The following is a 27587-nucleotide window of genomic DNA, read 5'->3' as shown; positions in this document are numbered from 1 at the left end:
TTTTGCCAAGAGAAGTTGCCTAGGTTGAACCTCCCTTGCCCCACCAAAAAAATAACTAGTGAGGCCTTCTAGCCCTGATAAGATGGCTGTCTGAAGGGTGATCCTAGAACTTATGGATCCTAGAACCAGTCATCCACCTCATGAAGTCAACAATTACAAAAATTTTTAAACCATAAATATACCAGCAACTCTCAAATATAAGAAAAAGCAATCATCTTTAAAAATAATGGCTAGACAAGGACGTGGATGGAACTAGAGGGTATTATGCTAAGCAAAATAAGTCAATCAGAGAAAGACAATTATCATATGATCTCTCTGATATGAGGAATTTGAGAGGCGGGGCAGGACGTCGTGGTGGGTAGGGAGGGAAAAAAATGAAACAAGATGGGACCAGGGAGGGAGACAAATCATAAGAGACTCTTAATCTCAAGAAACAAACTGAGGGTTGCTGGGGGGTAGGGGGGAGGGATAGGGTGGCTGGGTTATGGACATTGGGGAGGGTATGTGCTATGGTGAGAGCTGTGAATTGGGTAAGACTGATGATTCACAGATCTGTATCCCCAAAGCAAATAATACATTATATGATATGTTAATTTTTTTAGAAAGTTATATGCAGAAAAAAAATAATGGCTAGAGAAAGACAGAACTTGCTAGGAATAAATGTAGAGCTCCCACGCTTGATAGCCCTTTTTTCTTCCCTCAAAGAATCATTACTGAGAGGAAGATGTTAAGAGGAAGAATTCTGGCAAGAGTGTAATACACAGAATGAGAAGGGAAGTAGACTGAGGGGGTGAGCAGGCAGCCTCCACAGAAGATTCAGAAAGTTTCTTCAGAAAGGAAGGATCTCCATGCCACTACAATAATACTCCCAACAAGAGAAAAAACTTCCTGTGCTGCTATTTGCTTTTCTTACTGAGTAAGAGGGGAGAGGAAAAGCAGAATGATTGCACAGCATTCTACCAGAGCTGATTATCTCAAACAATATGGAGGGATTTACCAGAATGTAAGACAAAAGAAAAAAGAATAAAACAAGCCCATCCAATAAAGTGTGGGCAGGAGACACATGGAAAGCCCCAGTTGAAGCTGTTCCCTAACCCTGACCACCACTTTTGAAAAATAGCATAGTGGCCAAACTCCTTGGATTTTGTCTATTTTTCCTTTCCTCTATCTGACAGGGGAGTGAGAATGGCTGCTGGGAATAGTTGAGCCAAGTCTGGAAAATAAACACCTGGGCTGATTGTCTCTGCAATTCTACCCTAAATTGGGGAAATTATCTATAATCCACTACTACTCACCTAAAAGCATAAGATATGCCCATACTGCAGTGTAATAAATTCATATGTTGGACTATAAACAAAGTTACAGAAAAAGAGCAGAAACCAATCCTACAAACACCACTACACACAGCTCCATCTGAACTTCCCCTTTTCCCTACCACCAAAGCAGTAATAAAGCAAACATAAAATATCCAGTCTTCAGCTAAGCACTGCAGGGAGGACAGGGATCTCAGATAAGGTTGGAAGGAGTCAATGAAAATTGACCTTCACAATATATTTAGGTAAAGAGAAAATCCAGGTGAAAATGTCCATATCAAAAAGAAATAAGATGAGAACAATGGCATGGCAACTACATAGCAACTAAGAAAGAAAGACTGAAATATTTAGAGATTAAATAATGGACCTGTAGTTGAGATACTGTTGAGAAATTTACAGATTGTGGTGTCTTTGAACTAGTGAACAAAAGGAACAATTCATAGATACATTTATACATATATACACGTACACACACACACACACACACACGTATGTATAAAGAAGTGCTTCTCCAACTGCCCTTGTGGAAAGAGTAAGCCATCTACAGGGAGAGGTGGAGGTTGAGGGGAGCTGGAAATCAGCTGGTCTCAGACTTCTCTACAACATTAAATACACTGTAGCATCTACCAAGTTCTGAGGAAAAGAATGACCCAAAATTTAAAACTATGCAAGTTGTCCTTCAAGAATAAAGATAACATTTTTAAACGTACTAAAATTCAGGAAACAGCACCTTTGAGCCCTTCTAGAAAAACTATTGGATAATAAAATCTAGCTAAACAAAACATAAATCAAAATCACAAACTAAGTAATGGTGAGCCATCGTAAAGGGAATGATGGTCAGCGTTAAATCCTTTTACATATAAGTTTAGGGCTAACTAACTATGGAAATTATATTTACAGAACGGAATGTAGATGGTAAAGCCTTGACAGTATAAAAAGTATAAGTTATCATTTGTATTTGTGGAGATGGAAGGATAGGAAGAAATATGAAGGTGGGAAGAAATGCTGTCACTTTCATCTTTTTCAGTAGGAAGTCAATAATCCAAATTTAAAACATGGAATGTAAAAAAAGTACCTCAATGACTCCAAACTCTTAATGCATTTCATAATGTATATTTTAAACTTTAAAAAACTAATCTCTGTTTTCTGGAGGAAGAAATTGCCAAAATTCAGCAATTCCTACAGTTTCACTCTGCTTTAATTCAAGTTCAATTAAATTTTCATACTTTTTATCTAAAATAAGTACATCTAGCAATCTAGCATAATCTTATTCCTTCTTCCCTTCCTCCTCCTGTATTTGTGGGAAGAGGGCATTTGTTAGAAGCTATATTTACTTTCTTTGCATTTTTCACTATTACTTAAGTATTTTGATAATATGCAAGAGGCATTTTAACAGTAGAATTATTTTAAACATATCTGCCTGTATTAGCTCATTCCAATGAATGCATTTGTTTCTGGCAATCTCCAGGACTTAGAAAAATAACTTCTGGGGCTTCTGATTAAAGATGCTCTGAGACTCAGGATGACCCCCAAAAGGCCAAAGCTATTGGTTGGGGATAAACCTTCCTCAGATTGATCTTCTCAAGGAGGACTTTTCCCTGTCTGAAATCTGAGGGCTCTGAGCTCAGACTGGAGGTAGCTAGAGGGACTCCCCATATCTCTCTCAACCTCCATGTCCCGATATCCAACTACTTTCTAGACGTTGTCACTTGGATCAAGATGATGAAAACAATTTCAGCAGCCACTATTATCAAACATCAACTTGTGTTAGGTGTAGTTTCTCATTCATTCCTTACAATAGCCTTGCAAAATAAATATTGTTAAGCTAAGTTTCTGCATTCTAGGAAACTTAGGCTCAGCTAAGTTAAGTAGATTTCCCAGTGTTCCAGCTAATTAGTAATAGAACTAGGATGCAAAACTAGGTCTGTCAGACTGTGGCATCCAAGCTGTTCTCCATGGGCATTCAGCATATCCAAATCCAAACTTGATGTCTTTCTCCTCAGGTGAGCTCTTCCTCCTGTTCTCCCCATCCTCATTTATGATGCCATCACCCACCTTGGCCATCTGGACACACATTTGGTGGTCTTTCTGGTCTTCCCCTCTACCCTGTCTCCTCACCAAGTCCTAGCAAGCTGACCTCCAGAGAGCTCTCAAACCTGTCCTTCCCATGTCCCCTCCTGTCCATCTCAATCTACAGTCTTATCACCTCTCACCATACTGTTTCCATACCCTTTTTATCAGTCTCCCTGCCTCCAGCCTCTCCCATTTCAGGCCAGCTTTCATAATTTGTCAAGAAGAATTATTCTCAAATTCAGCTTTGATCCTGATGCTTCCTTATCTGAAGGTTTCTCTGGCTTTCCAAGGGGTCCTGAATGAAGTTCAAACTCATTTATTGTCCCTCAAAGCCTTTACTCTCCCTACTCCCTACTCGTACTCCACCCCTAGTATCCATCTCTCTAGAACACATGACCCACACTTGGTTCACATAGGTTTACTTCTGTTCCTGAAGCATGCCGAGAACTGGAAGATCCATGTGTGTCTTTGCTCCTGCTGCTTCCAGTGCCTTTCTTTTCCTCAGCTCAAAGCTGCTCCTCCTGGAATCCTGCCCTCACTCACCCCTACTGAGCTGGCTGCTTCTTTCCCTGTGGTCCTAGGTACTTTGTATTGTAAGGTCTTGACACAATATACTATAGTGACATTTTCTATCCTTGTGTTTCCTCTCCTAGAAGGTGAAGGTGAACTCATTCATTTATCCAGTATTTATTGAGTGCTTACTATGATTCAGACAATGGGCTTGGAACTAGGGATATAATGCTGAGCAAAATAGACAAGTCGCTGTCATCTGGGAGCTTGTTACCTCATGGGACAGAGATTAATTACATTACATTTAGATCAAACATTACATTTCATACTGTGATAGGTTTTATAAGACAGAAGGATCTGGAGGTACTGGAAAAGTGTTCCCTAGAAAAGTGACATTTGAGCAGAAAAGACTGAATGAAAATTCATTAGGCAAAGAGGATGAGAGGAAGAACATTCCAGGTTCTGTGCCTGTGCCAAGCCAAGAAGGAGGAGTGAGTTGCTGAAGGAAGGCCAAGATATTGAGAGTGAGGAGAGTGGCCCTTGAAAATGTGGGAAAGGGGAGCAGGGTTAATTACACATGGCCTTGTACATCCTACTAAGGATTCTAGTGCTCATCTTAAGAGCTGAATAAAGGGCCCTGAAGATGCTGAACCAGTTTTGCATTTCAGAGATTTCCTCTGGCTGAGTATAGGCAGTAAATTGAGCTGGGTGAGGAGGTTAGGAGAGCTGAGAGATGAGATGGACATTGTTGAGGTAACTGAAGGAACCAATAATGACAGCCAAGACAAGGCCCTCTTCTTGAAGGCAGAGCCTAGTCTTTTTCACCTATGCATCCCCAGCATGCAGCCTGGGAACTAGCCCACCATCAGCCTCACATCTTTGTCTCGAAATGACCTGCAAATGATTAGGAACCAAACATCCTACAAATGGTCTGTGAAGAGAACGTGTTGGATTGTTGGAAAGACCAGATGCAGCAGGAAAGAGCCTCCCAATCCTCAGAAACTGAAGGAGAGCCAAAGTTCTTAAGATTCCAGAATGTTCTGATAAGGATCTTTCCCATTTCCCAAAGGAACAGCCAACAATTATCATAAGAGACTCGAGTTTTTCCTATGAGCTCATATACATTGTTGTATTTAGAGCTCCCAAAAAGAGCTGGCCTCTTTAGCTTTCACTGAGACTCCCAGAGTCTTTCATGCTAGATATGAGAGGGGAAGAAGCTCTTTGATTCAGAATGTTCAGAATGTAGGAAAAGGAAGTCCCAAATCTGCAGATATCAACCAAACACATGTGGCTGCTCACCACATCTCCAGCACCATCCTACATATACTGTGGAGCACACAGGACAACATCCCACATGTGATAAAGTTCCACAACTTTGATTATAGGGATTAAAAATGTATGCCAGGTTTCTGCTGGAATAAAGACCAGTATCACATAAAAACATTATATCAGCCCAATGAAGTAGGTACTATAGTACTATTATTTTACCTATAATATAGATGAGCAAACTGAGCCATCTAGGACTAAGAAACTTGCCCAAGGCTATGCAGCTAATCAGTGTTGAAGCTTAAACTCTTAACCACCCAGATCCTAGAAATGACAGAAAAATGGGAGGGGGGCACGTAGTGGATATCTAAATTGGCATATTTTTTTAAAGATTGATTTTATTTAATTGACAGAGAGACAGATAGTGAGAGAGGAACACAAGTGAGGGGAGTGGGAGAGGGAGAAGCAGGCTTCCTGCTGAGCAGGGAGCCCGATGTGGGGCTCAATCCCTGGAATCATGACCTGAGCCGAAGGCAGATGCTTAATGACTGAGCCACCCAGGAGGCCCAAAATTGGTATACATTTTATAAGTTAATTTGGCAGTATGTATATGTATTTAAATATAAATGCCTTTTGATCAAGCAGTTCCACTTCCAAGATACTATCCCATGGCAAAACTTATGTATTTCTATAAAGATACATCTAGGGAAATGTATAGAAATGCAGAGAAGAAACTAAGGTCCCTAAATGATTATGTGAAGCAGAGCCACCTGCTAACCTGACAGCTTGCCTTAGAATCATTACTCGAGGCTGAGACATTCTTCTCTACCCTATAGGTTAGCATACTTCTGAGCCTCTATGTTAAAGCAACTTAGATTTTATCTTAACTAATGCCAGAATGTTACAGAATACTTAAAAAAAATACTTATGGAGAAAATTTGGTAGTACACATAAAAGAAAATACAACATGACCAAATGAATTTTATTTCAGGACCACAAGGGTTTATTTCTAAATTTGGAAAATTATTACTATATTAAATGACTGAATTTATGTAATTCTTCAATAGATACCCAAAGCAAATTGATAAAATTCAACATAAATCTTGAAGCTTTATAGACCAGAATATTTCCTTAAAATAATAAAAATAGAAAATAATATACTATATATACAAATATATATAAAAATATATATATTTGTATATATAATATATATAGTATATATAAAATAACATAAAATATATAAAATAGTATACTATATGATGAAATAATGTATTTTTATATTTTAAATATTTTATTACATATCTTTTTCTATTTAGGAATATAAAATATTTAATAAATAAAACAATCTAATAAAATAGTACATCTATTTAAGAATCAGACACAACATGATCCTTCAAAGAAAAACACAAAAACAATTCAATTAAAAACAGAAAAAAGGCAAGTATTCTCCTTACCATCATTATATTAGAGAATGTTGCCAAAGTAGAAAACATGGACAGATACACAAGTACACACACACATACACACAAATACACAACCAAGACAAACAGTGAATTCAATAAAATAAAAATAACAGATTGTGAATGTGAAAAAAGCATTGTGCAAAGTGGTCAAGAGCCTTTGGATTTGGTCACACCTGGATTCTGATCCTGGCTTCAGCAATTAATGACCATGTGAACTTAACCTCCCCAGGCTTCAATTTCTTCATCTGTAAAAGGGGTATAGGAAGGCCTGCCTCCTAGGTTTGCTATGAGCGTTAAGTGAAATATTATCAGATGCTTAATCCAGTACCTGGGATGCAGTAATCACTCTAATTATAGTAACTGTGCTAGTTAGTCACTGTAGTAATCCGTGTATCATTTCTTCATATAAAAGAAACACATATAATACCAAGCAGTATTCATCTATGCCACTGATTGTCAACTAGGAAAATCTAATGAAAAAAGAGTCTTCTTCATGTATATGTAAGAATGTACAGAATGTGCCCTAATAAGAGATAAGGAGACCTGTACAAAGAACTTCAAATCTTTTAGAGGAAAAAGAAAGGAAAACCCAGATTTATAGAGGGACAAACCATGTGAAATGAGAACTAAATTTTTTCAAAGTAAGTAATTTTAAAAAGTCTATAAACTATAAAACAAACAACACTAGGACAGTTCTTCTGAATCCAGTGTGTAGCTTTAGAGCAATCACAATTAAAATGTTGTATTGAATGGTATAAATTTCACTTAAAGAAATAGGTAGTTAAGAGGCAAAACCAAAAAAGACCTGTAACCCTTGAATCTTACTTTAGAGCTAAGAGCCTTCTGAGGTCAGCTAGTGTAAGAGGGAACAGAGGTTGAAGAACGTATTTAAAGACTCAGTCAGTTGGTTCCTGGGCTGAGACAGGAACTCAGATCTCCTGACTTTTTGTGCAGTTCTTTCCATTATTTTGCACTGAATCTTTATATCTAGAACATAATGAATATTCTGAAAAAGATGAATAGTGAGAGAGAAGTAGTCTTACATAATACAATATATTATAAGGCAGCAGTAATCAAAATGGGTTAGTATTGATCAGAATAAAAGAAAATCAGGCGCTCAGAACTAGTGTTTGGTATATATAAAAAAGAATGTAGTATATGATTGTCTAAGCCACAAAATAATAAGAATATACATAATTAAAAAATTATTGAGGTAACAGGATCTTAAATTTCCAAATACCTATATCTTAAAATAAATTCCACAGGTATTAGCAAAATAAATATAAATAGATCAAACTATAGATAAACTATTAGAAGATAGATTTGCTATCCCAATTAGGGAGAATTAATGTTTTTATAACAATTTAAATAATGGAAGACTTCTCAGAAGAAAAGATAGGCAAAGATTATTATAAAAACTACAATTTCTCAGGGTGCCTGGGTGGCTCAATGGGTAAAAGCCTCTGCCTTTGGCTCAGGTCATGATCCCAGGTCAAGCCCTGCATTGGGCTCTCTGCTCAGCAGGCAGCCTGCTTCCTTCTCTCTCTGCCTGCCTCTCTGCCTACTTGTGACCTTTGTCTGTCAAATAAATAAATAAAATCTTAAAAAAAAGAAACTTCACAATTTCTCTAAAGTAAAACCTGTTAAAAAGCAAAAAATGATGGGATGAAAAAGTACTAAGAAAAATACAAACCCAACAAGAGGATGTAACATTTGCAAATATTTACGCACCTGATATAGGAGTACCTAAATATAAAACAAATATTAACAGACCGAAAGGGAGAAATTTTCAGCAATGCAATAATTGTAAGGGACTTTAATAACCCCACTTTCATCAATGGAGAGATTATCCAGACAGAAAATCAATGAGGAAGCATTGGCCTTACATGACGTATCAGACCAGATGGACTTAATAAACATATACAGAACATTCCACCCTAAAGCGAAAGAATACTTTTTCAAGTGCACGTGGAACATTCTCTAGGATAGATAATATGTTAGGAACAAAACAAATCTCAATAAATTTAAGCAGACTGAAATTACATCAAGCATCTTTTCCAAGCATAATGGTATGAAACTAGAAATCAATTTCAAGAGAAGAATATAGTAAAAGGTTAATGTCTATAGAGTTTACATATATTACCAACAAAAAATAAACCAACAAAAACCCCTAAGACCCATATGGACACTTGGGTAGAGCAATGCAAAGCTAATCTGCCCACTAAGAAAAAAGAGAGTAAATAAACATTTAAAATATTTAAATTTGAACTTGCTTGCTAGCAAATTAGTTGAAGTAATAACAAAGTGGCATTTATTGATTATCTGATTCTTACTATATTCTGGCCCGTAAGGAGTGAAAGCAAAGCAAAGTCCAGTGTTGGTAGTTCTTAGGAGGAAGACTCCTCAGTCTTTGCCGGTAGCAGTCTACATTGGAGGCAATCTGGTAAATGCAAGTGTTTCTACACTTTGACCCAGTGAATCTCAAGCCTGAGAATTTGTTCAAGGGAATAACTTGAAGGAAGAAAGAAAAAAACTATGAGTACAGAGTTGTTTAGAGCAGGGTGGTTAATCATTGCGAAAAGAACTGTAAACATTTGGAATACCCAACAGTCAATGCATCAGTGCAAAGGTACACCCATTCAATGATAAACAACAGGACAGGTCAAAATATACGGAATCAGTTATGAAATAAGTTTAAAAAGTAGAAACAAGAAGTTATAGCTATACAAATCAATTGTGAAAAAAATTATAAATGCAGGTAAATACTGGAAAGAATAAAAATTGTGTTTTGGGTTTTTTTTTTTTTTTTCAGAATTTAGGGGATTGTGGGGCAAATTTTAAGATGAATCTTTTCCTAGTGTTTTGAAGCTGCTTTAATAAGCACATTAAAAATTAAAAGTGGAGGGGCACCTGGGTGGCTCAGTGGGTTTAAGCCTCTGCCTTTGGCTCAGGTCATGATCCGGGGTCCTGGGATCGAGCCCCGCATCGGGGTCTCTGCTCCGAGCCTGCTTCCTCCTGTTTCTCTGCCTGCCTCTCTGCCTACTTGTGATCTCTGTCTGTCCAATAAATAAGTAAAATTTAAAAAAAAATTAAAAGTGGAAAAGTATATCATATTTTTTCCCAAAGATTTCCTCTAAAGCTGGTTAATTTTCTTTAATTAGTACTTTAAAAAGTGGTTGGAAATTTTACTTCTGGGAATCTTGTTAATGTTGGATAGGTAGCTGTTAGTTAACTATATTTCAGATCAGGGCTTCCAACAAAGTTGGTGGCACCCCGGTCCTGCCCATACAACAATCTTTAAGCAGAAGGCTTCTGTGCTGCGACTGACCACAGGTAACATGACCCAGAGAAGAGGTGAGCCAGGAGATGGGGGGCAGGAGGGAGGCAGGAGATCCAAAGTCTTATTTTCCAGATGAAACTGGCAGGGTGGGTGGGTGGGGACTTGCAGGGCCAGGGAGGAAAGGGCTGGTGTCTGGACTTTGTGGTGACAGCAGATTAGAAAGCAGGAGATGACTCTGATGTCTTGAAAAGAGGAACTGTTCTATTTGAGTGACTTCCTGGGTGTGAGAGGAAAAGGAAGTGTCAAAAGTTGAGGCCTGGGTCACCCTTCCAGGCCTTCTAGGTGCTAACAAGGCTCAGGGAGGGCTGGCAGGGTCCGGAAGGGGGTGCTGGTTGGGAGGAGACAAGTTTAGAGGTTCTCTGGGCAGGAAACATGATCTGATTCATTCATTTATCTGCAAATATTTACTGAGGGCCTCCTCTGTGTTTGGCACACACTCGCCACTGAGACGAAAGCCCTGACAGAAGTCTCCAGTTTACACATTCACCTTCTTTTATCTGGTAAAAATGAATCCAGCTCTGGCCTGAGGAGAGCATCCGCCCGGACCCCACCTACCTTTTTCCTGCTCAGCTGCTTCACTAAGTTCTGGAAGCTTGAGCCCCACTAAGTTCTGATTTCTTATCAGGATGTGCTCCTTTTTAGGGGAAGAAGAAAACAACATTTGAGACAATACCATCAGGCAGAGCTCTTCTCTTGGTTCTGTTTATGCCTCTGTGACCACTCAGCCTTATGTGGGAGTTACGAGGGGCAGCCTCAAAGGTGGGTGGACAGTCATGACATGGTGACCTATGAAGGGCACCTGGAAGACTGCTCCTCTCCCAGCCCATAAAAGTGCCCCAAACCCCACCATTAGCACCACATTTCTTGGGTTAAGAATTGTCCTTGGCATGATCTGCCTTTTAAGTAAGCCTGGGGGCCTCAGGGCAAATGAGCTCCAGCCACACTGTGGCTGAGAGTTATATGACAAACAGAAGCAGAGCCCAGGGCTCTGGGGACAGGATGGTCACCTGGTTGTGTATGGAGCTTCTGCTGGAAATTTTGTTGACCCCATGACTGTGCTTCAAGCTGGCTAGAGCTTCCTGCCCTGTTGTTCAAGGCAGTGAATGCCCATTTCTAGGAGTTGTGACCTCTCCTACCCCAGTTTCCTCAGGGGCTGGTTATGGTACCCGTAGAGTTGTTAAGCTCTCCAGACAAATGAGGCCTGAGAATTGCTGCCCCACTATGCTGCTTGGGGCCTTGGCAGTGGAAGCCCAGGAGAGATGGGGATGCTGACCACAAGTTAGTCAGCACCAGACCAGCACTTCCAACATTTGAGAGATCTCCTCATGCCTTGTGACTTGTGCTTATGAGGGGATTTTCAGTATCCCATGTAGCAGGGGCCACTTGAGTGGTTTGTCCCCTGGGTAAAGAAGAAAAAGGGAGGGACCAGCAGAGGGTGCTCCTGGCCCAAATGGAAGCAATTGGCCATGGCCCTTTACCTGTTTCCTTAGCAGCTCCCTGGAGCCTCCAATTCAGAGCATCGTGGGAAGTTTCTGAATAGGAATGAAGGTTTCTGAATAGGACACATTGCAATGTGTCCCTGCTAGCACAGAAACCTCCTCACTTGTGCTTGACTGCTATCAGATGCCTCTTTTCCTTCCCCAGCTCACATGCCTTCTATAGGGGAGCCAGGGGAACCTTGTCCAGTTCTAGCCGTGAGGGTGCCAGGGCCCACCCCATGGAGTCCCAGTTGCCTTGGCCTGTGGCCTGGGTTGGTCCTCCGGGGAAACGGGACTGGATAACAATTCCTTGTCCTGTTCATCTCTTTTCACCCTCACACCCTATCTCGGTCCCCTACATTGCTGGATATTCCCAATCACCCCTTGCATAGGGTGGTCGCCCCATGAGAGACTACTGTGCCTCGTTTGATGGCCAGTGAAAGATGGGGCCATCATGGACAGTGGAAGAAATTCACCAAAGGGGGAGCAGCCCCTCATGACCATCATAATACTTGAAGATGGGCTTGAGGCCCTTGGTTAACAGGCATAAGGAAGGAAAGTTCAGGGGCCCGACAGAGGGAAAAGCTATTCCATTCTTGGCATGACAAGGCACTCTATCAAGGGCTTCCTGGTTATGAGCTGCCAGCTCTGGCTGGAGGGGAAAACAGTACTTGGGGCCCATGTGCCCATCCGTCCACCTGCCTTACCCTTAAAATGTGACTTTGTGTGGCAACTACATCCCACTGATCTCACCCTAGGAAGTGAGGTAAAAGCACCTGAAACATATATATGAAGAAGATGCTGCACAGTGGGCCTGATTTATCAGGGTGGGGAAGTTTGGGGACCCATAAGGCCCAAGTCCAGGCCACAGCTGCCCAGCCTAGCAGTTCAGCCCAGAGGTCTCCAGCCCAGGGGGTACCTGGAGTTCCCAACCTGCCCAGCTGGCCCCCAGGAACTTACCTCACGGAGCTTAGACAGTTTTTGCATCCGTACCGGCTGCACTTGTATCTGGAAGTCTTTGAGTCCGGGTGCCTTGGCCAACTTGCTGCCAGCTTTGCCTGAAAAACGCTTCTCTTCCTCTGCCAAAGGCAGCTTGGCAAGCACTTTCTGCAGCCGGGGGCCGGGTTCTTCAGGACCGCTGTCCCAGGAGACCCCCCGCTGTAGGGGTGGCCGGGAAGCAGGGGGCCGCAACTCAGCTTTTGAGCCAAATTTTGACCCTGTCGGCTCTCCGGCTGTACCTTTTCCCTGGGGGCTCAGGGGAGCCACCCCTCCAGAGCCCTGGGCTGGACCTCTAGGCAGAGGGTTGCCTTCCTTAGCTGTCTTCAGAAGTGCCTTTCCCAGCTCATTTTCAGCAGGGCCAGGCTGAGGGCTATTCAGGGCCATTTTCCCACCACTGCCTATGCCAGAAACTGGGCCTTTGGGTGTGGCCTCAGGGCATTGGAGGGGATCGCAGTTTTCCTTCTGGTCAATTGCAGTCTCTTTGGATTTCTCAACTGTGGGAGAACGAGGAGTCAGCCTGCCCTGAGACACTTTCCTCTGGTCATTCTGCTTCCGGTCAGCTAACCCTTTGGAGACATTCTGAAAGAGACAAGGTAGAGCTGGGACTCTGGAGGCAGGCTGGAGAGGAAAGAGGTGGGGCCACTTCCACTGTGGGGCCTCTGTCCCCACAGACCCCTGCTAAGGTGGCTGTGTGTATGTGTGTGCACTGAGTGGAAGGGGAGGGCTTCTCAGTCAAGAATAAACCAGTGAAGGGGGATGCACAGACAAGCCTGAGGTCTATAAAACAGATAGGACAAGGGGACCTGTCATTCACAATCTTCCAAGGACTTCCCAAGGGCTAGGGGCTGTGGAAGACAGTGGAATAGTAGACTGGTTGGGGGCAGTCACAAATTTCAGCCTTGACTCAGTTGCCCCAGTTTCTAGTCTTGGCTCTTCCTGGCAAGGCCCTTAACTCTTTAGGGACTCAGATTTCTCATCGGATTTGTGAACCCTCTAAAACTATTGCAAATGTATATGTGTGTTTATGTGTGTATGTTGTATGTATTTTTCTGGGAAGAGAATCCATGGCTTTCAGCAATATCACAGAATTCCACGATCCAAAAATGGTTATGGATTTCTGGATCAGGTGATTCTTGCAAAGGTGATTATCTTACAGCTCAGAAGTTCTAAGATTCTGCACTCTTATTTCATTTCCCAAGGGAAACTTGCTTTGTGAGGAGCATTTGTATGGCTATCTTGTGTGAGTGGCGAAACTCTGCCAGAGGACTCTATCCTAGCCCCAGTTCTAGATGAGATTGTATTTCATGCTGCCCTCGACATCACCTTGAGCACTTTGCTCTGAGCAGAGGTGGGGCTCTTCTAGTGTTCATCAGCAAAGATGAGGTTTTCCAGGCTGCCCCCAAGAGGAATCCCAATCAGGAACTGGAACTTTACTGTAATTTTTACTAGAGTGACAAAAGCAGCAATCTTGTCTGACTGTTCCTGGGCCAGGCAGTCCCCCTAGACTATGGACAGTGGCCTGAGTGAAGGTGCCAGGTTATAGGGTTATAGTGAAGGTGTGAATCCTGCCTCCTTACCCCCCACACTTTAGACTTCTAGTCACCATAGAACAGAGGAAACTTCTAGCCTCCCCAGCCATGACACTCCACTCACACTCACTTGCAGGCTGCCCAGGGCTAGCCTAGACTTTTGGAACAGTGTCTCCCACCCAAATCACCCAAATTGGACAGAGTTCACACTCACAGGCTCGCCAAAGTGAGGTGAAGAGACTTCGGCCTCATCCCCCTTCTGCTGGAGAAAGTGAACACAAGTCAGACAGCAATGTGAAAAGACCATATCTCCTCTTAAATACCCTCGAAGTGGTATAGATGCTTTCCCCTCCCAGCACCGTCATCTCAGTGGGCCATGGAGGGCCTCTTAGGGGTTAAGGGATAAGAGGAGAGACCAGTTGGCATAGAAACCCCAATCAGGACCCCTTTTACCTGTGGTGGTGTTCCAGGCAAAGGGGACTGTGGGTCGCTGCATGCATCCAAACCTGGAATAGTCCAGACACTGGTGAGTGATGTCCAGCCCCTCAGACCATCAGCTGTCCCTTTAGCAAAAACATATCTACCTCCCCAGAATGCCCTCCCTTGGTTCCCCAGGTCTGGTTGCCAGTAATGACTGACATGTTAAGTACATTTCACATGTCACATTCTATGGGGAGCCCTCATTTAATCAGCACAGAAACCACATGAGGAAACTGAGGCAGAGGGAAATCAAGGCCATACAGCCAGGGAGTCTCAGCACTGGGAATTGAACCCAGGATGCCTGGTCAGAGCCTGAGTTTGCCCAACATCTCTGACAAGGGCAGGGTCTTCTCCCTGGCGCCATGCCCCTTTCCGAGCTGGTTTGAGGGTGTGGCCCTGTACACAGTCTAATGAAAGGGAAGAAACCAAAAAGAAAATAGTGGTTCAAATAGAGACCTTTTAAAATAAGCTCTGGGGTAGCCCCTCTCTGAGTCCTCTCTTAGCAGAGAAAGCACCAGTTGTAGCCCCTTTTCCACAACCTTGCTTCTGTCTTCACCTACCTAGACTCATCCGGGGCAAGGCCTGTCTCCCCACACGAGCTCAAAACCCCAACAGAAAGTACATCTACCTCCTCAGAGGCAGCCCGACCAGGCCTAGCTGGGATTCCTCTGGGGAGGAGGCCAAACAGGGGTCCTGACTAGAAAGCCTGCAAGATGGGATGTATCCTGGTCGGACCAGGGGTTGGACTCAGCTGCCACCCAAAGGGAGAAGCCAGGACAGGAAACCTGGTACTGAACCTCACCAGGTGGCGTGGAGACAGTAAGCGAGTTGCTTTGAGAGGAGTTCGGAGAAGCTCCGGGGCTGAGGTTCGGGGAAACAGCTGTGGAGACAGACACAAACTGGCCAGCATTCATGAAGGTTTACGACTTCAGCCTAACAAAGATATCCTTTCAGGTATTTCTGACCACTGGGAACTGGGACTGATTTGTCAGGTTAGGGGCTGATTCTGGACTGCCGTGTGACTACCACAGGAGGACTCCATCCATGCAGGGAGGTCCAAGAGCCTGTGCACGTGGGCCTCACACAGAGATTTTCTCTCTATGTAGGATTAAGGGATGGGGAATCCATGTTAAATTCATGGATATCATAAGGGATGACATTTCTTGGTGAAACAGAAAGCCACAATAGGTCCCAAAAATTAAAAGCAGAGTTTTCTGGGCTAGAGTTGGATCAGTACTTTAGAGCTTCTGAAATAGGGTACGATGCCCTCTCTTAACAAGATCTTCACAAGGATCAGTCCTCCTGGCACCTAGCCTGGGGGCAGGCAAATCAAAGGCCACCCCCTGGAAGCAGGCCTCCCACTACAACTGGATCCTGGCCCTCCCTATCCCCTACCCCACCTCGGAGGGGCTCAGGGCAGCCAGCTGTATATCCTACCTGACAGGGAGTCTCCGGGGCCACTCCTGGACTTCCTCCCACGGCGGGTCAGGAATCGTTCACTCACCAACTTGGCTTCTTCCAGCAGCGCCAGGTTTTTCTTCTTGTCCTCTTCTGAGATGCTGATATCCGGCAGCTGGTCATTGACCAGGTCAATAACATGCCCTGCGGGGTCTGCAGCGGGAGGGTGGACTCAGGGCGAGAACCACAGAATCCTTGGCCCCTCACACCTTAGCCCAGGGAAGCTGCCCAGAGCGAACTCAGCCGGCTGAGGGCTGCCTCAGCAGGTCTGTAGCCTGTGGCTGTGGCAGGTCCTCTGTACAAATGGTCATGAAGCCACCTAGGTTCCCAGTACTGTCCTAAACTCTGCCATTAGGAAGGCCATCAGGAGCTCCTCCTCCATGCGATCTTTCCCTAGAGTGTTGTTCTTTCTGGTCTCTATTTCAACAAGCTAGTGAGCTTAAGGTGTGTGGATAAAGAGCACTCCAAAGATCACGACCACCTTCCCTCCCTTCTTTCCTCTACTCACACTATCTACCCCCACCTTTCTCCAGAACTGACTCTTCTCCAGCAGCGCTTCTCTGGGTGAATGACACCACTTTCCCCAGCTACTCAGAACCACAGGAATCACTCCGCACTCCTTCCTCGGTCTCTTCACATCCCATCAACTGATCAAGTCCTGATCATGATTTACCTCAGAAATATCTCTGGAACTTGTGCCTCCTCTCCATTCTTGTTCCTTAGATCTTACCTGCACAATTACAACAGCTGCTTCATAGGTCCTCTACCTTCACGCTATCCCCTTCCTCCCATCTCCCACTGCCACAGAGTGACCTTCCTAAGAGCCATATCTGACCTTGCACTTCTCTGCCTCACATCATCAGGATTCCTCATGGTCCCTAGTCATGTGCCAATGCCAGATGGGGCCCAGCATCTTTACCCACCCCACATACTTCTCCAAAGGCCCTTCCCCTCCCCCCGGTGGTGAACAATTTTCATTGTGCCTCTCTAGCCCCCCTTCCCCCTTCTTCTAGTCGTTTGCATTGGGTGAAACCTCAGTTTGTGTTGGGTGAAACCCGCTGAGTCTCAATTATGTTAGTTAAGAAGGAGCTAAACCCTATCCCCCTACCTCACCTGAGACTTGGCCAATTGATGAGGTCAATCCCCCTGTCCACAGTGATGGACTCAGGGATCACCATGGAAGGCCAAGGAGAGGCAAGTCTGGGAACTGTGTTGAGTACACAGAAGAAGAACTCTCTTTCCACTGATGGGATATCAGCCTGGAGTTGCTGGTAGCCATTTGCCAAAAAGAAAGCTAACGCATGGGTGGAAATTTGAGAGATGGGATGAGCCAATTGCTAATGACCCAACTAGAGCACCTGGATTCAGCACTCCTTGAAACCACAAACTCCGGCTTTTATTTGTATGTATGTATGTATGTATTTTTTCTTTCTTTTTTAAAATTAACATACAATTTATTCTTTGGTCTGTGATTCATCAGTCTTACACAATTAACAGCGCTTCCCATAGCACATACCCTCCCCAATGTCCATCACTCAGCCACCCCATCCCTCCCACCTCCCTCCACTCCAGCAACCCTCAGTTTGTTTCCCAAGATTAAAGGTCTCTTATGGTTTGTCTCCCTCTCTGCTTTCGTCCTGTTTCATTTTTCCTCTCTTCCCCCATGATCCTCTGCCTTGGTTCTCAAATTCTGTATGTATATACTTTTAGTGTAAGATAGTCTGAGTTAGGTTTCTATCATTTGAAAGACTCCTGACTAATTCACGCAGCGGAGCGTTCAGTTACTCTGTTATGGTTCCTGCTCCCCTACCATGTTGTTTCTTCCACCCAGAATGATTTTTCTTTCTTTTTCTATCTGTCCAACTCCCTAAGGCACAACTCAAATATGCTGTCTTCTGGACAGCCTTCCCCCTCCCCAGACAGAATTGAGCCCCTTCTTGCCTCAGTTTCCCTAACACTTCTTTAAAGGGCCTTGTAATATGGGGTCCTGATTATATCTGTTCACTTCTCAGTCTCTTCATAGACTATGAGCAACGTGAAGGCAGAGACCAAATCTATATTGTATCTGTGTTCCAATGGTCCGGAACAGACCCTGAGAAATCATTTGGGTAATGAGATGGTCACTGGGGCAGCGACCTGTGCATTCAAACACCTGACTACCTGGATTTGGTCCTTTCTAGCAGGAGGTAGAGGGCTCTGCACTCTATGGCCCAGAATTGAGCTTCACCCTGCTGTTCTGTCTCTTTGACTTCCTCATCCTTCTCTTTACCCTCTTGCCTTGTCTTTTTTACCAAAATAAATTAAAATTAGATATCATACTTCTTCTGGGCTCAAACACAGAGGGGAAGACTGACTTTGCTTTCTTGGGCTTGTAGGTATAGACCAACCTGAGAAGTGGGAGAGGGGAAGGGGCTGAGCTGCCAGATCTCAGTCTTCCTGCTCAAACATACATTCAGCTGGACCCCTATCTCCGGTTGCAGAAATAAGGTAATTAGACTAGCCCTTACCCACAGAAGTCAGTGAAGCAGTGGAAACCTTCAGGTGTCGGTGAGAAAGCCTCCTGTGGGGACTGTGAGCTCTGAAAGACAGAACAGAGTCATCTTGTTAAGAAAATTTGTCCATAGCTTGTAAATAGGTAAATAGATACCTGTATATTCTTTCAAAGTCATTCTAGAGCATCATCTTACAACCCTAAGCTTGAGAACTTGTTAGAAATGCAAATTCTCAGTTTCCACCCTAGACCAAATGGATCAGAAACTCTGGGACATGGGCCCAGCTATCTGTGATTGAACATGCCCCCCCTCCCCAGGTGATTCTGATGCTTGCTAAAGTTTTTGAAAAACTGCTCTAAGGAAATGTAACTTTGGCTATTTACTTTTCATTAGGGCCCCCACTTTGAATGAACATCTAACTGTAGAAAACTCATAAAATATGAATAATTGTCTGGTAGAGATGTAGATGATTTATTTCTGTTGGGGAAGAAAGATTAAAAAAAAACAAGGTTTCATTGTCTTGTGGAATATTAACCTATTTTATATCAAACTTAGTCATCTTATTCCAGCATTCTTTTCCTCCCCACTGATTATATATGTATTTCCATTTCTTGTATCCTCTTTTGAACTAACTTTGTCATCCTGATGGTTTCCTCATCAATGAGTTAAATAAATCTTTGACACATGCTCACTATATTTTTGTGTAAGAATGATCTTCGTAGCTTTTTGAAAATTCACTTAGTCTTACTCCAGCCAGACCAATGCATATGTTAGTGCTGGGTCAAACTGAGGCAGGGACATCCCTGTGTACATGAGCCAGTGTCCTTCCCAAGGGGTCACCTTCCTCCCAGGACCCACTTTGCCCAAGGGCAGGACTCTTTGGTCAAAGACTCTTATCTCTCAGGTCTGTTTGCAACTATCTGGGCAGTTATTATGGGAAACCACCCTGCTATGATTTGTGCTTAAAGGCTAGCAATGTACAAGAACCAAATCCAGGAAAAGAAAAATAATCTGGGGGTGGGAAGGGAAAGATAATGGACAAATCTCAAGCTCTTGCTCTCATTTGGAAAAACTGCTTGATTCTGTTTCATCAATAAAATGATCAAGAAAGAATATTTATAAAAAGTATATATAGCCATCTAATCCTCACATGCTAGGAAATATTATTCTTCACAGTGCAAAGATTAGGCACATGAGATTTACCTGTTGACCAAGTTTTTGTCAGTTTCTCCTTCCGGTGAACTGGCATCCCCAGTCAGGATGATGGTAGGTGGACTGCAGGATATTCCTGCAGTGTGAGGGCCCTGGTGGTTCAGAACAAAACACAGATGGAGTTAGGCTTAGCATGGTGGAAGCTTCCAGGAGCTGGAGTTGGAGCATTTACTCCAGTATTATGACACTCAAAACCATACTTCCAAGGGTTGAATACAGTTTATTTGGATTATTCAGGAAGAAAGAAAGAAAGAAAGAAAGAGAAAGAAAGAGGGCAGTTTTTCCTTCATTCCCCAGCAGACACTCACTGATCTTAATGTGGTCTATTTTTTATGAACTAAAATTCGGGAACCTCGAACCCATCCCTGGTTAGTCCTCACCAATTATCTAGAAAAAGAATGGTGCAGAGGCCACAGGCTGCAGCCAGCCAGGTTGGGGAAGGAGGAAGGCCAGGAGAACAGGTGGTAGCACCCACACATTGGTGGGTATACAGTGAGATCCCACACTTGGGTAATCGTGACATTTGGATAAAGGTGATGTGTTCAATGGGTTATGGAATATGCAGTTTGATTGTGTAACCTTGAAAAATATTTATCTGAAGAAATACACATTTCTGAAATTAGAACAAATGTTATTAGTCAGTCCTTAGATTTTTGAGGTATTTCAAAACCACTAAACAAAACAAAACTACTAATAGCAAACATGAGTCATTCCATTCTAGGTTAGTAAGGTTGTAGTGAAATCCGTGTACTATTACACTGTGATGGCTGTGTGAATGGTAAAACCATATCTGGACTGTAATAAATATTGATTGAATGAGTGAGTGAAAGAATAAAATGAAAGCAATATAGGATATACAGCAAGGTCCACAAAGATGTACATCAGACTGCATTTCCCCACAACTCTGTACGGAGGATAAAAATAGGACTAGGTAACAGTAATACACAGTCTCTCTGGTTCTTTTGCCACCTACTGTTATAGTACGTACATTTAAAAATCGTTCCCAGTGTTATGGACATTGGGGAGGGTATGTGATATGGTGAGTGTAGTGAAATGTGTAAGCCTGATGATTCAGAAACCCTTGGGGTAAATAATACATTATATGTTAATTTAAAAAATCATTCCCAGTTATACCTGGAGTCTCTCTAGGGGTTTACTTATATGTCCTCTCATCATTTTCCTTCTGTTCTTCCTTGCCCTCCTTACTGGTGTGTGTTATCAGGGCACTCTGTGAACACCCTAACATCCCTGCCAGGGCCTATCTCCCAGCACTCTCAAGCATGTCACACCAACTCCCACAGCTGGAGTGGCTTCCTGGAGCTTCAGGGAAGTAGGTCCCCATTGCCACTTTCTCTGGTGGTGGACTATGTCTTCCTGGAGCCTCTGAGCAAAGTGTTCTCAATTCTACTGGCCCTGCTAAAGCTGTCGCCTGGGTGCTGCCCTTGCCCAGGGTTGAGCTGTGTTCTTGAGCACTTACTGTGCAAGGTGGGGAAGAGGTCCTCTCTCCTTTTCACATTATTACTTGTTGTTAAGTGGGTTCCATACAGTGCTATCCAGGTTTCTTAAATCCCACAATTTTTAGTGAAACCAACTGTTCCTGTTTTCATTTGTATCTCCTCCCTTGCTTGGCCTCAAACATAAGGATGGGTAAGCTGGAGAAGTGTCTCTGAGTCCCACCAGGGAATGTCAGATCCCTGTGGTTTAGGACCTCTTCAGCTGGAAGGAGGTGCAGGGATTGGAGGAGGAGGAAGCATTCAGAATCCCTGGACACATGGGAAGAAAGTTGGAACAGTGACTTTGGCTGGATAGGAAGCAGCATTGCCTCTTGTAAGAATCATACAGAACTGTGCTCAGATTTCTGCTCATCAGCCACTAGCTGTGTGTTCTTGAGCAAGTTATTTACCCTCTCTGGGCCCCATGATCATAAAATTCAGTGCACAAGGTTGATGTGAGGATTAAAAATAGTATTGAGAAAGCACCTAGCCCATGACTTGCTGTTTTCAATAGTTATATTACTGTGAGATTACTTTTCTCTCTCATTCAACAGAGACACTTTAGTTATTCATCATGTGTCAGGCGCAGCTTGAAAAACGAAGACCCTCGAGACCTCACAGCCAAGCAAGGGATATAGAGAAGTAATGGAGTATAATATATTTAAGGTGATAAGATATGGACCACATTCTGTGAAAGCTCAAAGGAAAGGGAAAAAAATTCCTCAGGGGAGTTGGAAAAGACTCTCCAGGAAGACATTTCAGCTAGGTTTTGAGGGATGAATGGGAGCCTGTAAGACAAAGATATTAGGGGAGAGGTTTTGGGCAAAGGGAACAGCATTAGCAAAAGGCATAACAGGGCAGTGGGGATTTATCAGTGTGATTGGAGCATGGACTCTGGGGTATGTAAGATAGGAAAGTTCAAGGACAGGTGCTGCAGTATTGTGGTTTATAAGAAAATATATGTATTTGGTCATTCAGATGACCAAAATACGTTTTTCATAGACATTTGGTCTTCATCCACAGTTCCTGGCTCACGGCTTCCAAGATCCTTGGAATTTCCTGAATGATAAGAGCAATGGGAAGATTTTTTGTTATAATGCTTGGTCTCTTGTTCTTAGTTCTTAAACTCCCTTCAGAGCCATAAAGGTGAAATGGGTGACTTGTTATCTATAACAAACCCTTTCCACGACAACTGGGTTTACGCTAATGAAGGTGACTTTTGCAAAGCACCTAAGTGTGGAAGCTGGTTGCCAGGGGTAACAGCCATGAATAGAGGGTTGGAACTTTCAGTCCCACCCCCTGATTTCCCAGGAGGTGAGAGGGGCTAGAGGTTGAATCAATCACTGATGGCCAATGAGTTAATTAATCATACCTAAATAATGAAGCCTCTATAAAAACCCAAGAGGAGGAGGTTCAGAGTGCTTCCATGTTGGGGAACCAAGACACTTCCACATGCCACTGTGCCACATCCCAAGCTCCACAAGGACGGAAGCTCCTTTATTCAGGACCTCATCCTACATATCTCTTCATCTGACTGTTGATGCATATCCTTTAATATCCTTTGTAATAAATCATTAATCTAGTGAATAAATGGGTTTTCCTGAGTTCTATGAGTCACTCTAGCAAATTATCACACCTGACGAGGAGATTATGGGAACCTCTAATTTCTAGCCAATCCATCAGAAGCACAGGTGATAACCTGGGCTTGGGACTGGTGCCTGAAGTGGGGGCAGTAGGATGGAACCCTTTACCTATGGATCTATCTCCAGGTAGATAGTGTCAGAATTGAGTGAGTTCTTGGACACCCTGCTGGTATCAAATAATTGTTTGTTGATAGGGGGAATGTTGGACTTAGGTCCGGGAAGCTAATTTAGGGGCAAATAATGGAAGTACAATAAAAGGTTGAGCCAGCTTCTGTTAACATTGGGCATTACTCCAGTGAGTTTTATTTTTGTGGTTTTGGAGATGGAGAACACTGAAGGTCGGGTTTAGGATTAATTTGATCAACAAAAGAGAAAACATAGAAATGTTGACGGATGTTCCATTCATGGATCATCATGGCACACATTGGTTGAGATGAGGAAAATGTCCAGTTATTACAGCATCCATCATCCTTCTAGGAATTTTGAGGAACTTTCAATAAATTGGAGCTGTGTTACTCTCCATCTGGACACCCACAGTTGGCCAGGGTAGAGTGACAGAGAGTCAGCATGATGCTTATGGTTGGAACCAGAACTGGCCAGACTGTCCTTATAACTCCAGAGCTCCAGTCCCTCTGAGGACACAGATATCCATCCTTCTGTCAAGGACTCCTCTTGTAAAAGATCCTCGGGAAGTTTCCCAAAGAAGCAGCAGTTCCTTCGATGGATAGTATAAACTTGATGAACTAGTGATGATCATTCTTGACGGTCACTTGCTTTGTCCTTCTGTTACCTTATCTCTTAGTCCCCATAATTATAAAATGGTCAAAAGGCCTGCTCTGTCTCCGAAGAAGTTTGTGTGAATAAAATGAAATGATGAATGTGTATACGCTTTGATAAGTCTCATATAATATACAAATACCCATTAATCACAATTATCATTAAAATGAACAATGGCTCTACTCAGTTCTCCCCACCTTTTGTCCCCTGGTAGGAGGCCAGCAAGCAGCACAGAGGCTGGGGCCTTCCAAGGGGCCAGGAGGGAAGCAGGAGAATCTTGGGTCATGATGTGGGTCTTGATGACACGCAGTACAACAGTATCCAGAAGAGCTGCTGAGGTCAAAAAGGGGAATCAGGATGTCAAAGTGGCAGGTCATGGGCTGGATCTGGGGCAGGCAGGGCCAGGGGCAGGTGCCTCTTTACTGGGAAAACTGACAAAGAGGGAGGAATGGGGAGGTTTTCTACTGTGTGGATTCTCCAGTGAGCAGAAAGAAGGGCTGTAGTTTATCCAGAGGCTTCTCTTCATGTCACTACAAGGGCTTGTTATTGATGTGGTTTCTCGGATCTCAACTAGGGGAATAAGCGTTTTCTCTGAGCTACAAATTCTCTGTGGTACAAATCAGAGACCTGGAGGGCTGTTTGATGTTCGTAGTGTTTATAAGTTTTTATATTAGTTGCTAACATTCTATAATTGGAATTCCCTAAGTTCTGGATTTCCTGCTTTTCCTGAAAAAACCAAGAGACCCAGCAATCTTGGGTCTACATTTCTGCAGAGTAACTTTTGGTCTGCTTCTGCTGGCTTGCTTCAATCATTTGTGTTCCCTGCCTGGCCCTGAAGGCATCCAAGTTACTGTCCCTGTGTGCACAGTTCTTAACCTATCTTGGTTTTCTGGAGCACAGGAGATTTATGCTTAAAGCCTCCTCCACTCATGACACCTTTTCTTTTCTAAACCACTTTATTAAGGTATGATTGACATATTGAAAGCTATACATATTTCATGTATACAACTTGACGAGTTTAGTAGAGCTAAGTATACACTTGTGAAACCCTCATCATGATTTATGCCATAAACCTATCCATCACTTCCCAAAGTTCCTTCTTGCCTTCTTATTTATGTACTACTATTATTATTATTGCTGTTGTTGTGATAAGAACACTTAAAAGATCGACCCTCTTAGCAAACTTTTAGGTATACAATACAATATTGTTAACTCTAGGTACTAAGCTGTACAATAGATCTCTAGGACTTAATCATCTTGTATAATTACAACATCATCTTGATGAGGTTTCTTTCCATACAACCTCATGGGGGAATTCCACTTGAAACACTGACTGTGCTTACAGTATGTCTGAAGTTCCTTCCCTGGGTGGAGTTTATTTTGACCATGACTGTTTGATCTCTAGAAATTACCTTATTTGTGACTTTCATATTTAGAGAATTTCTATCTTGTATGAATCCACAAGTGAACAGGAAGAAATGCACTTTGGCTAACATATCATTTTCATTTTATTATATCATATGGTTTCTGCCATCCCTTGGGGTAGGCTTTTCTGAATTCCCAGCAGGCATTAATGCAGATGGGGTAGGTCTGCATAAAAGGGGCAGGAGAACCAAACATCAGTTTCTTCATGTTGCATTCTGAAAGGAAATTTGTGCTAGTGCTGATGGGATTATAATATATACCTCCAAAATTTTATATATTCAGGCTGCTAAGTAAGTAGAATATAATTCATTTATTGATTTAATTTTCTTGACACACTGCCTATTTCCCAAAGCAATTTGAAGTAACAAGCAATGAGATCTAAGATTTTAAAAAAGGAGGCTTTTGGGGGAGAAAATTTGATAATTATAAACATCCCTAGGAGATAAAGAGAAATACATGCTTCTAACTATCCATGGTTTGACTCTGAAGTTAAACTGTTTGACCTGAAACCTAATGAATCTGTGATCCATGTGGTCCAGGCTCTGAGAAAGATTGCTTTAAAGAATTATTCAGCAAATACAAAAATACAAAAAGGCAATACAAGAACTCCATTCTTCACTCTCACCCCTGCGCTTTGTCTTTTCACTTTCTTACCCTCCCTACCTGAAGCCTTTCTTCTTCTCCCTCCCTCCTCAACTCACCCTTCCAGCGCCATCCATTTACTTATTGTACAGATTGTCTAACCTTTCTCCTTATGATTGACTTAGTTTTCAAAAGTCTTAGGGTCTAAGAGAGGTCATTGTGTATACTTTCTCACATTATTATGCTTTATTCTCCCCATTCATCCAGCAAACTTCCGAATGCTTATTATGTGCTATGATCTATGCTGGGGCCTGGGAGGAGAAAAGTGAATTAGACAGGTCTCTGAAATGCTTCTCAGTTAGCACAGTGGGATGGAGAATGAGGAAAGTACCCCCCACATCCACCCCAGGTAGCACCCAGGGCCTGGTGCCATTAGTGTTGACTGTGACATAAATGGTCTGCAACACACTGGAGGAGCAGCTTTCTGGTGGAAGTTTTCTCTGCCTCCTGGCTAAAGGCCACTTTCCGCAAAGCTCTCCTGAGGTGGCTGTCATGTATGGGGCTGTAGGCACCCTCACTCAGAAAAGGGCAGAGGTGCTCACACAGAAAGGCAGAAACAAGCAACGGGTGGCAAGTGCCAAGCATGTAACCACAAACACACACAATTCAAAGCTGCTTAAAAACTAGGAGGCATAAAGCAATCAAGGAGAAATCCTCTAATCCCCTGATGGAATGTCCTGGAATGCTCCTTACTCTCTCCTTCCAATGTGTGCAGAATATACAATAATAAAATCAAAGTGTTCTTTCCCTAATCGGTACAAAGAATGGCTGAACAAGCTCTGGGCAAAACTGTTTTTGTGGGGAACATTCAGTCTTCTGTGAGCTGTTTCAGTTCAGCAAGCTCTAGGGAGACAGGAATCCAGGAGAGTGTGGGAGATTCCAGGGACCCTCTGGAGTGAATTCTGCCAGTTTAGTGTGTGTGATGTGTGTAAATACTCCTCCCTGCTCCCACCCTGAGCTGCCAAACAGAAGACAGGGCCTCAAGGAAGCTTGCAGTGCAGCATGTCCAAATACAGTCTGCCAGTGAAGTTACTCACTTTAGGACTTCAAGGGCCTTGGGCTTGAGAGCCACAGTAATTCATGCATGACACAGCTACTCACTTACTAGCTGTGTGACCTTGGGCAAGTTACCTCACCTCTCTGTGCCTTGGTTACCTCTTCTGTAAAAAATACTATCTCACAGGGTAGTTACAATAATTAAATGAATTAATACAGAAATAAGATTGCTAGTTAAAATATAAGACGTCCAGTTATATCTGGATTTCAAATAAACAATAAATAATTTTTTTTAGTGTTGTGTGTGTCTCAAATATTGCATGGATTTAACTGTATTTTCATTTCATTAAATCTATAGCTTGAAGTAGAAAGCTCATAGAAGCACTTGGCACTTAGTAAATTGATCATTAAGTGTCAGATGTTATATTCTGTTATTGTTACCTTTGTGGCTGAATTAGTTACTTTGGAGTTTGGTTCTGAGAAGATTGTTGTTTTTAGTTTTGAGTCTGATCAACCATTTGGCGTTAAGTTAGGAGGGCCTCACCCTCTGGTCATGAAGCCACAGAGCATCTCCCAGAGCATCTGACCATACAAGCTCTAGTGGTCTTGTAATCATTGACTCTCAGAGAAGCCCATCTCCAAGACCACTATATATTTGATCACTATAGGAACTAAAGACATGTAGTTTTAATATACATTCCTGACCTTCTGTAACACTTCCTCTCTTACCACCTGCCCCTCAGATCAAGTAGAGCTTCCCTGTGTGGGTTAAAGACACAAGAAGCAAAGGAACAAATGTGGGTAGAGGGCAGTGACACTTTCTTAGACCTACTGTGTGTGGGGCCCTGTTCCAGATGCTTCTGATATGTTTCCTTATTTCATCCTCTCCAGCAATTCTGCAAATGAATAAGATATCCATCCACAAATTGGGGGTGATAATGCCTCCTGATGTCATCAAATCATGAAGAGGAAAGCGAAGTCCCTAAGCATGGAATAGG

The 27587-nt window shown here is 42.9% G+C and overlaps 1 protein-coding gene across 1 annotated transcript in view; it reads right to left on the bottom strand.

Moving 5' to 3' along the window:
- Positions 1-27587, bottom strand: part of IRAG1 (inositol 1,4,5-triphosphate receptor associated 1) — a gene marked incomplete at its 5' end in the record, with an annotated part of 123606 nt that overhangs the window by 40987 nt on the left and 55032 nt on the right. Inside the window, 8 exon segments of the mRNA XM_080816891.1 lie at positions 10521-10599; positions 12404-13021; positions 14186-14233; positions 14425-14477; positions 15254-15331; positions 15889-16062; positions 18417-18487; positions 19605-19705. Coding sequence (XP_080673017.1) covers positions 10521-10599; positions 12404-13021; positions 14186-14233; positions 14425-14477; positions 15254-15331; positions 15889-16062; positions 18417-18487; positions 19605-19705 — 1222 coding nt within the window.

This window comes from Martes martes (assembly GCF_963455335.1).
Source record: "Martes martes genome assembly, chromosome: 10".
Lineage (NCBI taxonomy): Eukaryota > Metazoa > Chordata > Mammalia > Carnivora > Mustelidae > Martes > Martes martes.
Note: the sequence above shows the minus strand (reverse complement) of the source record. Positions and strands in the feature narration are given on the sequence as shown.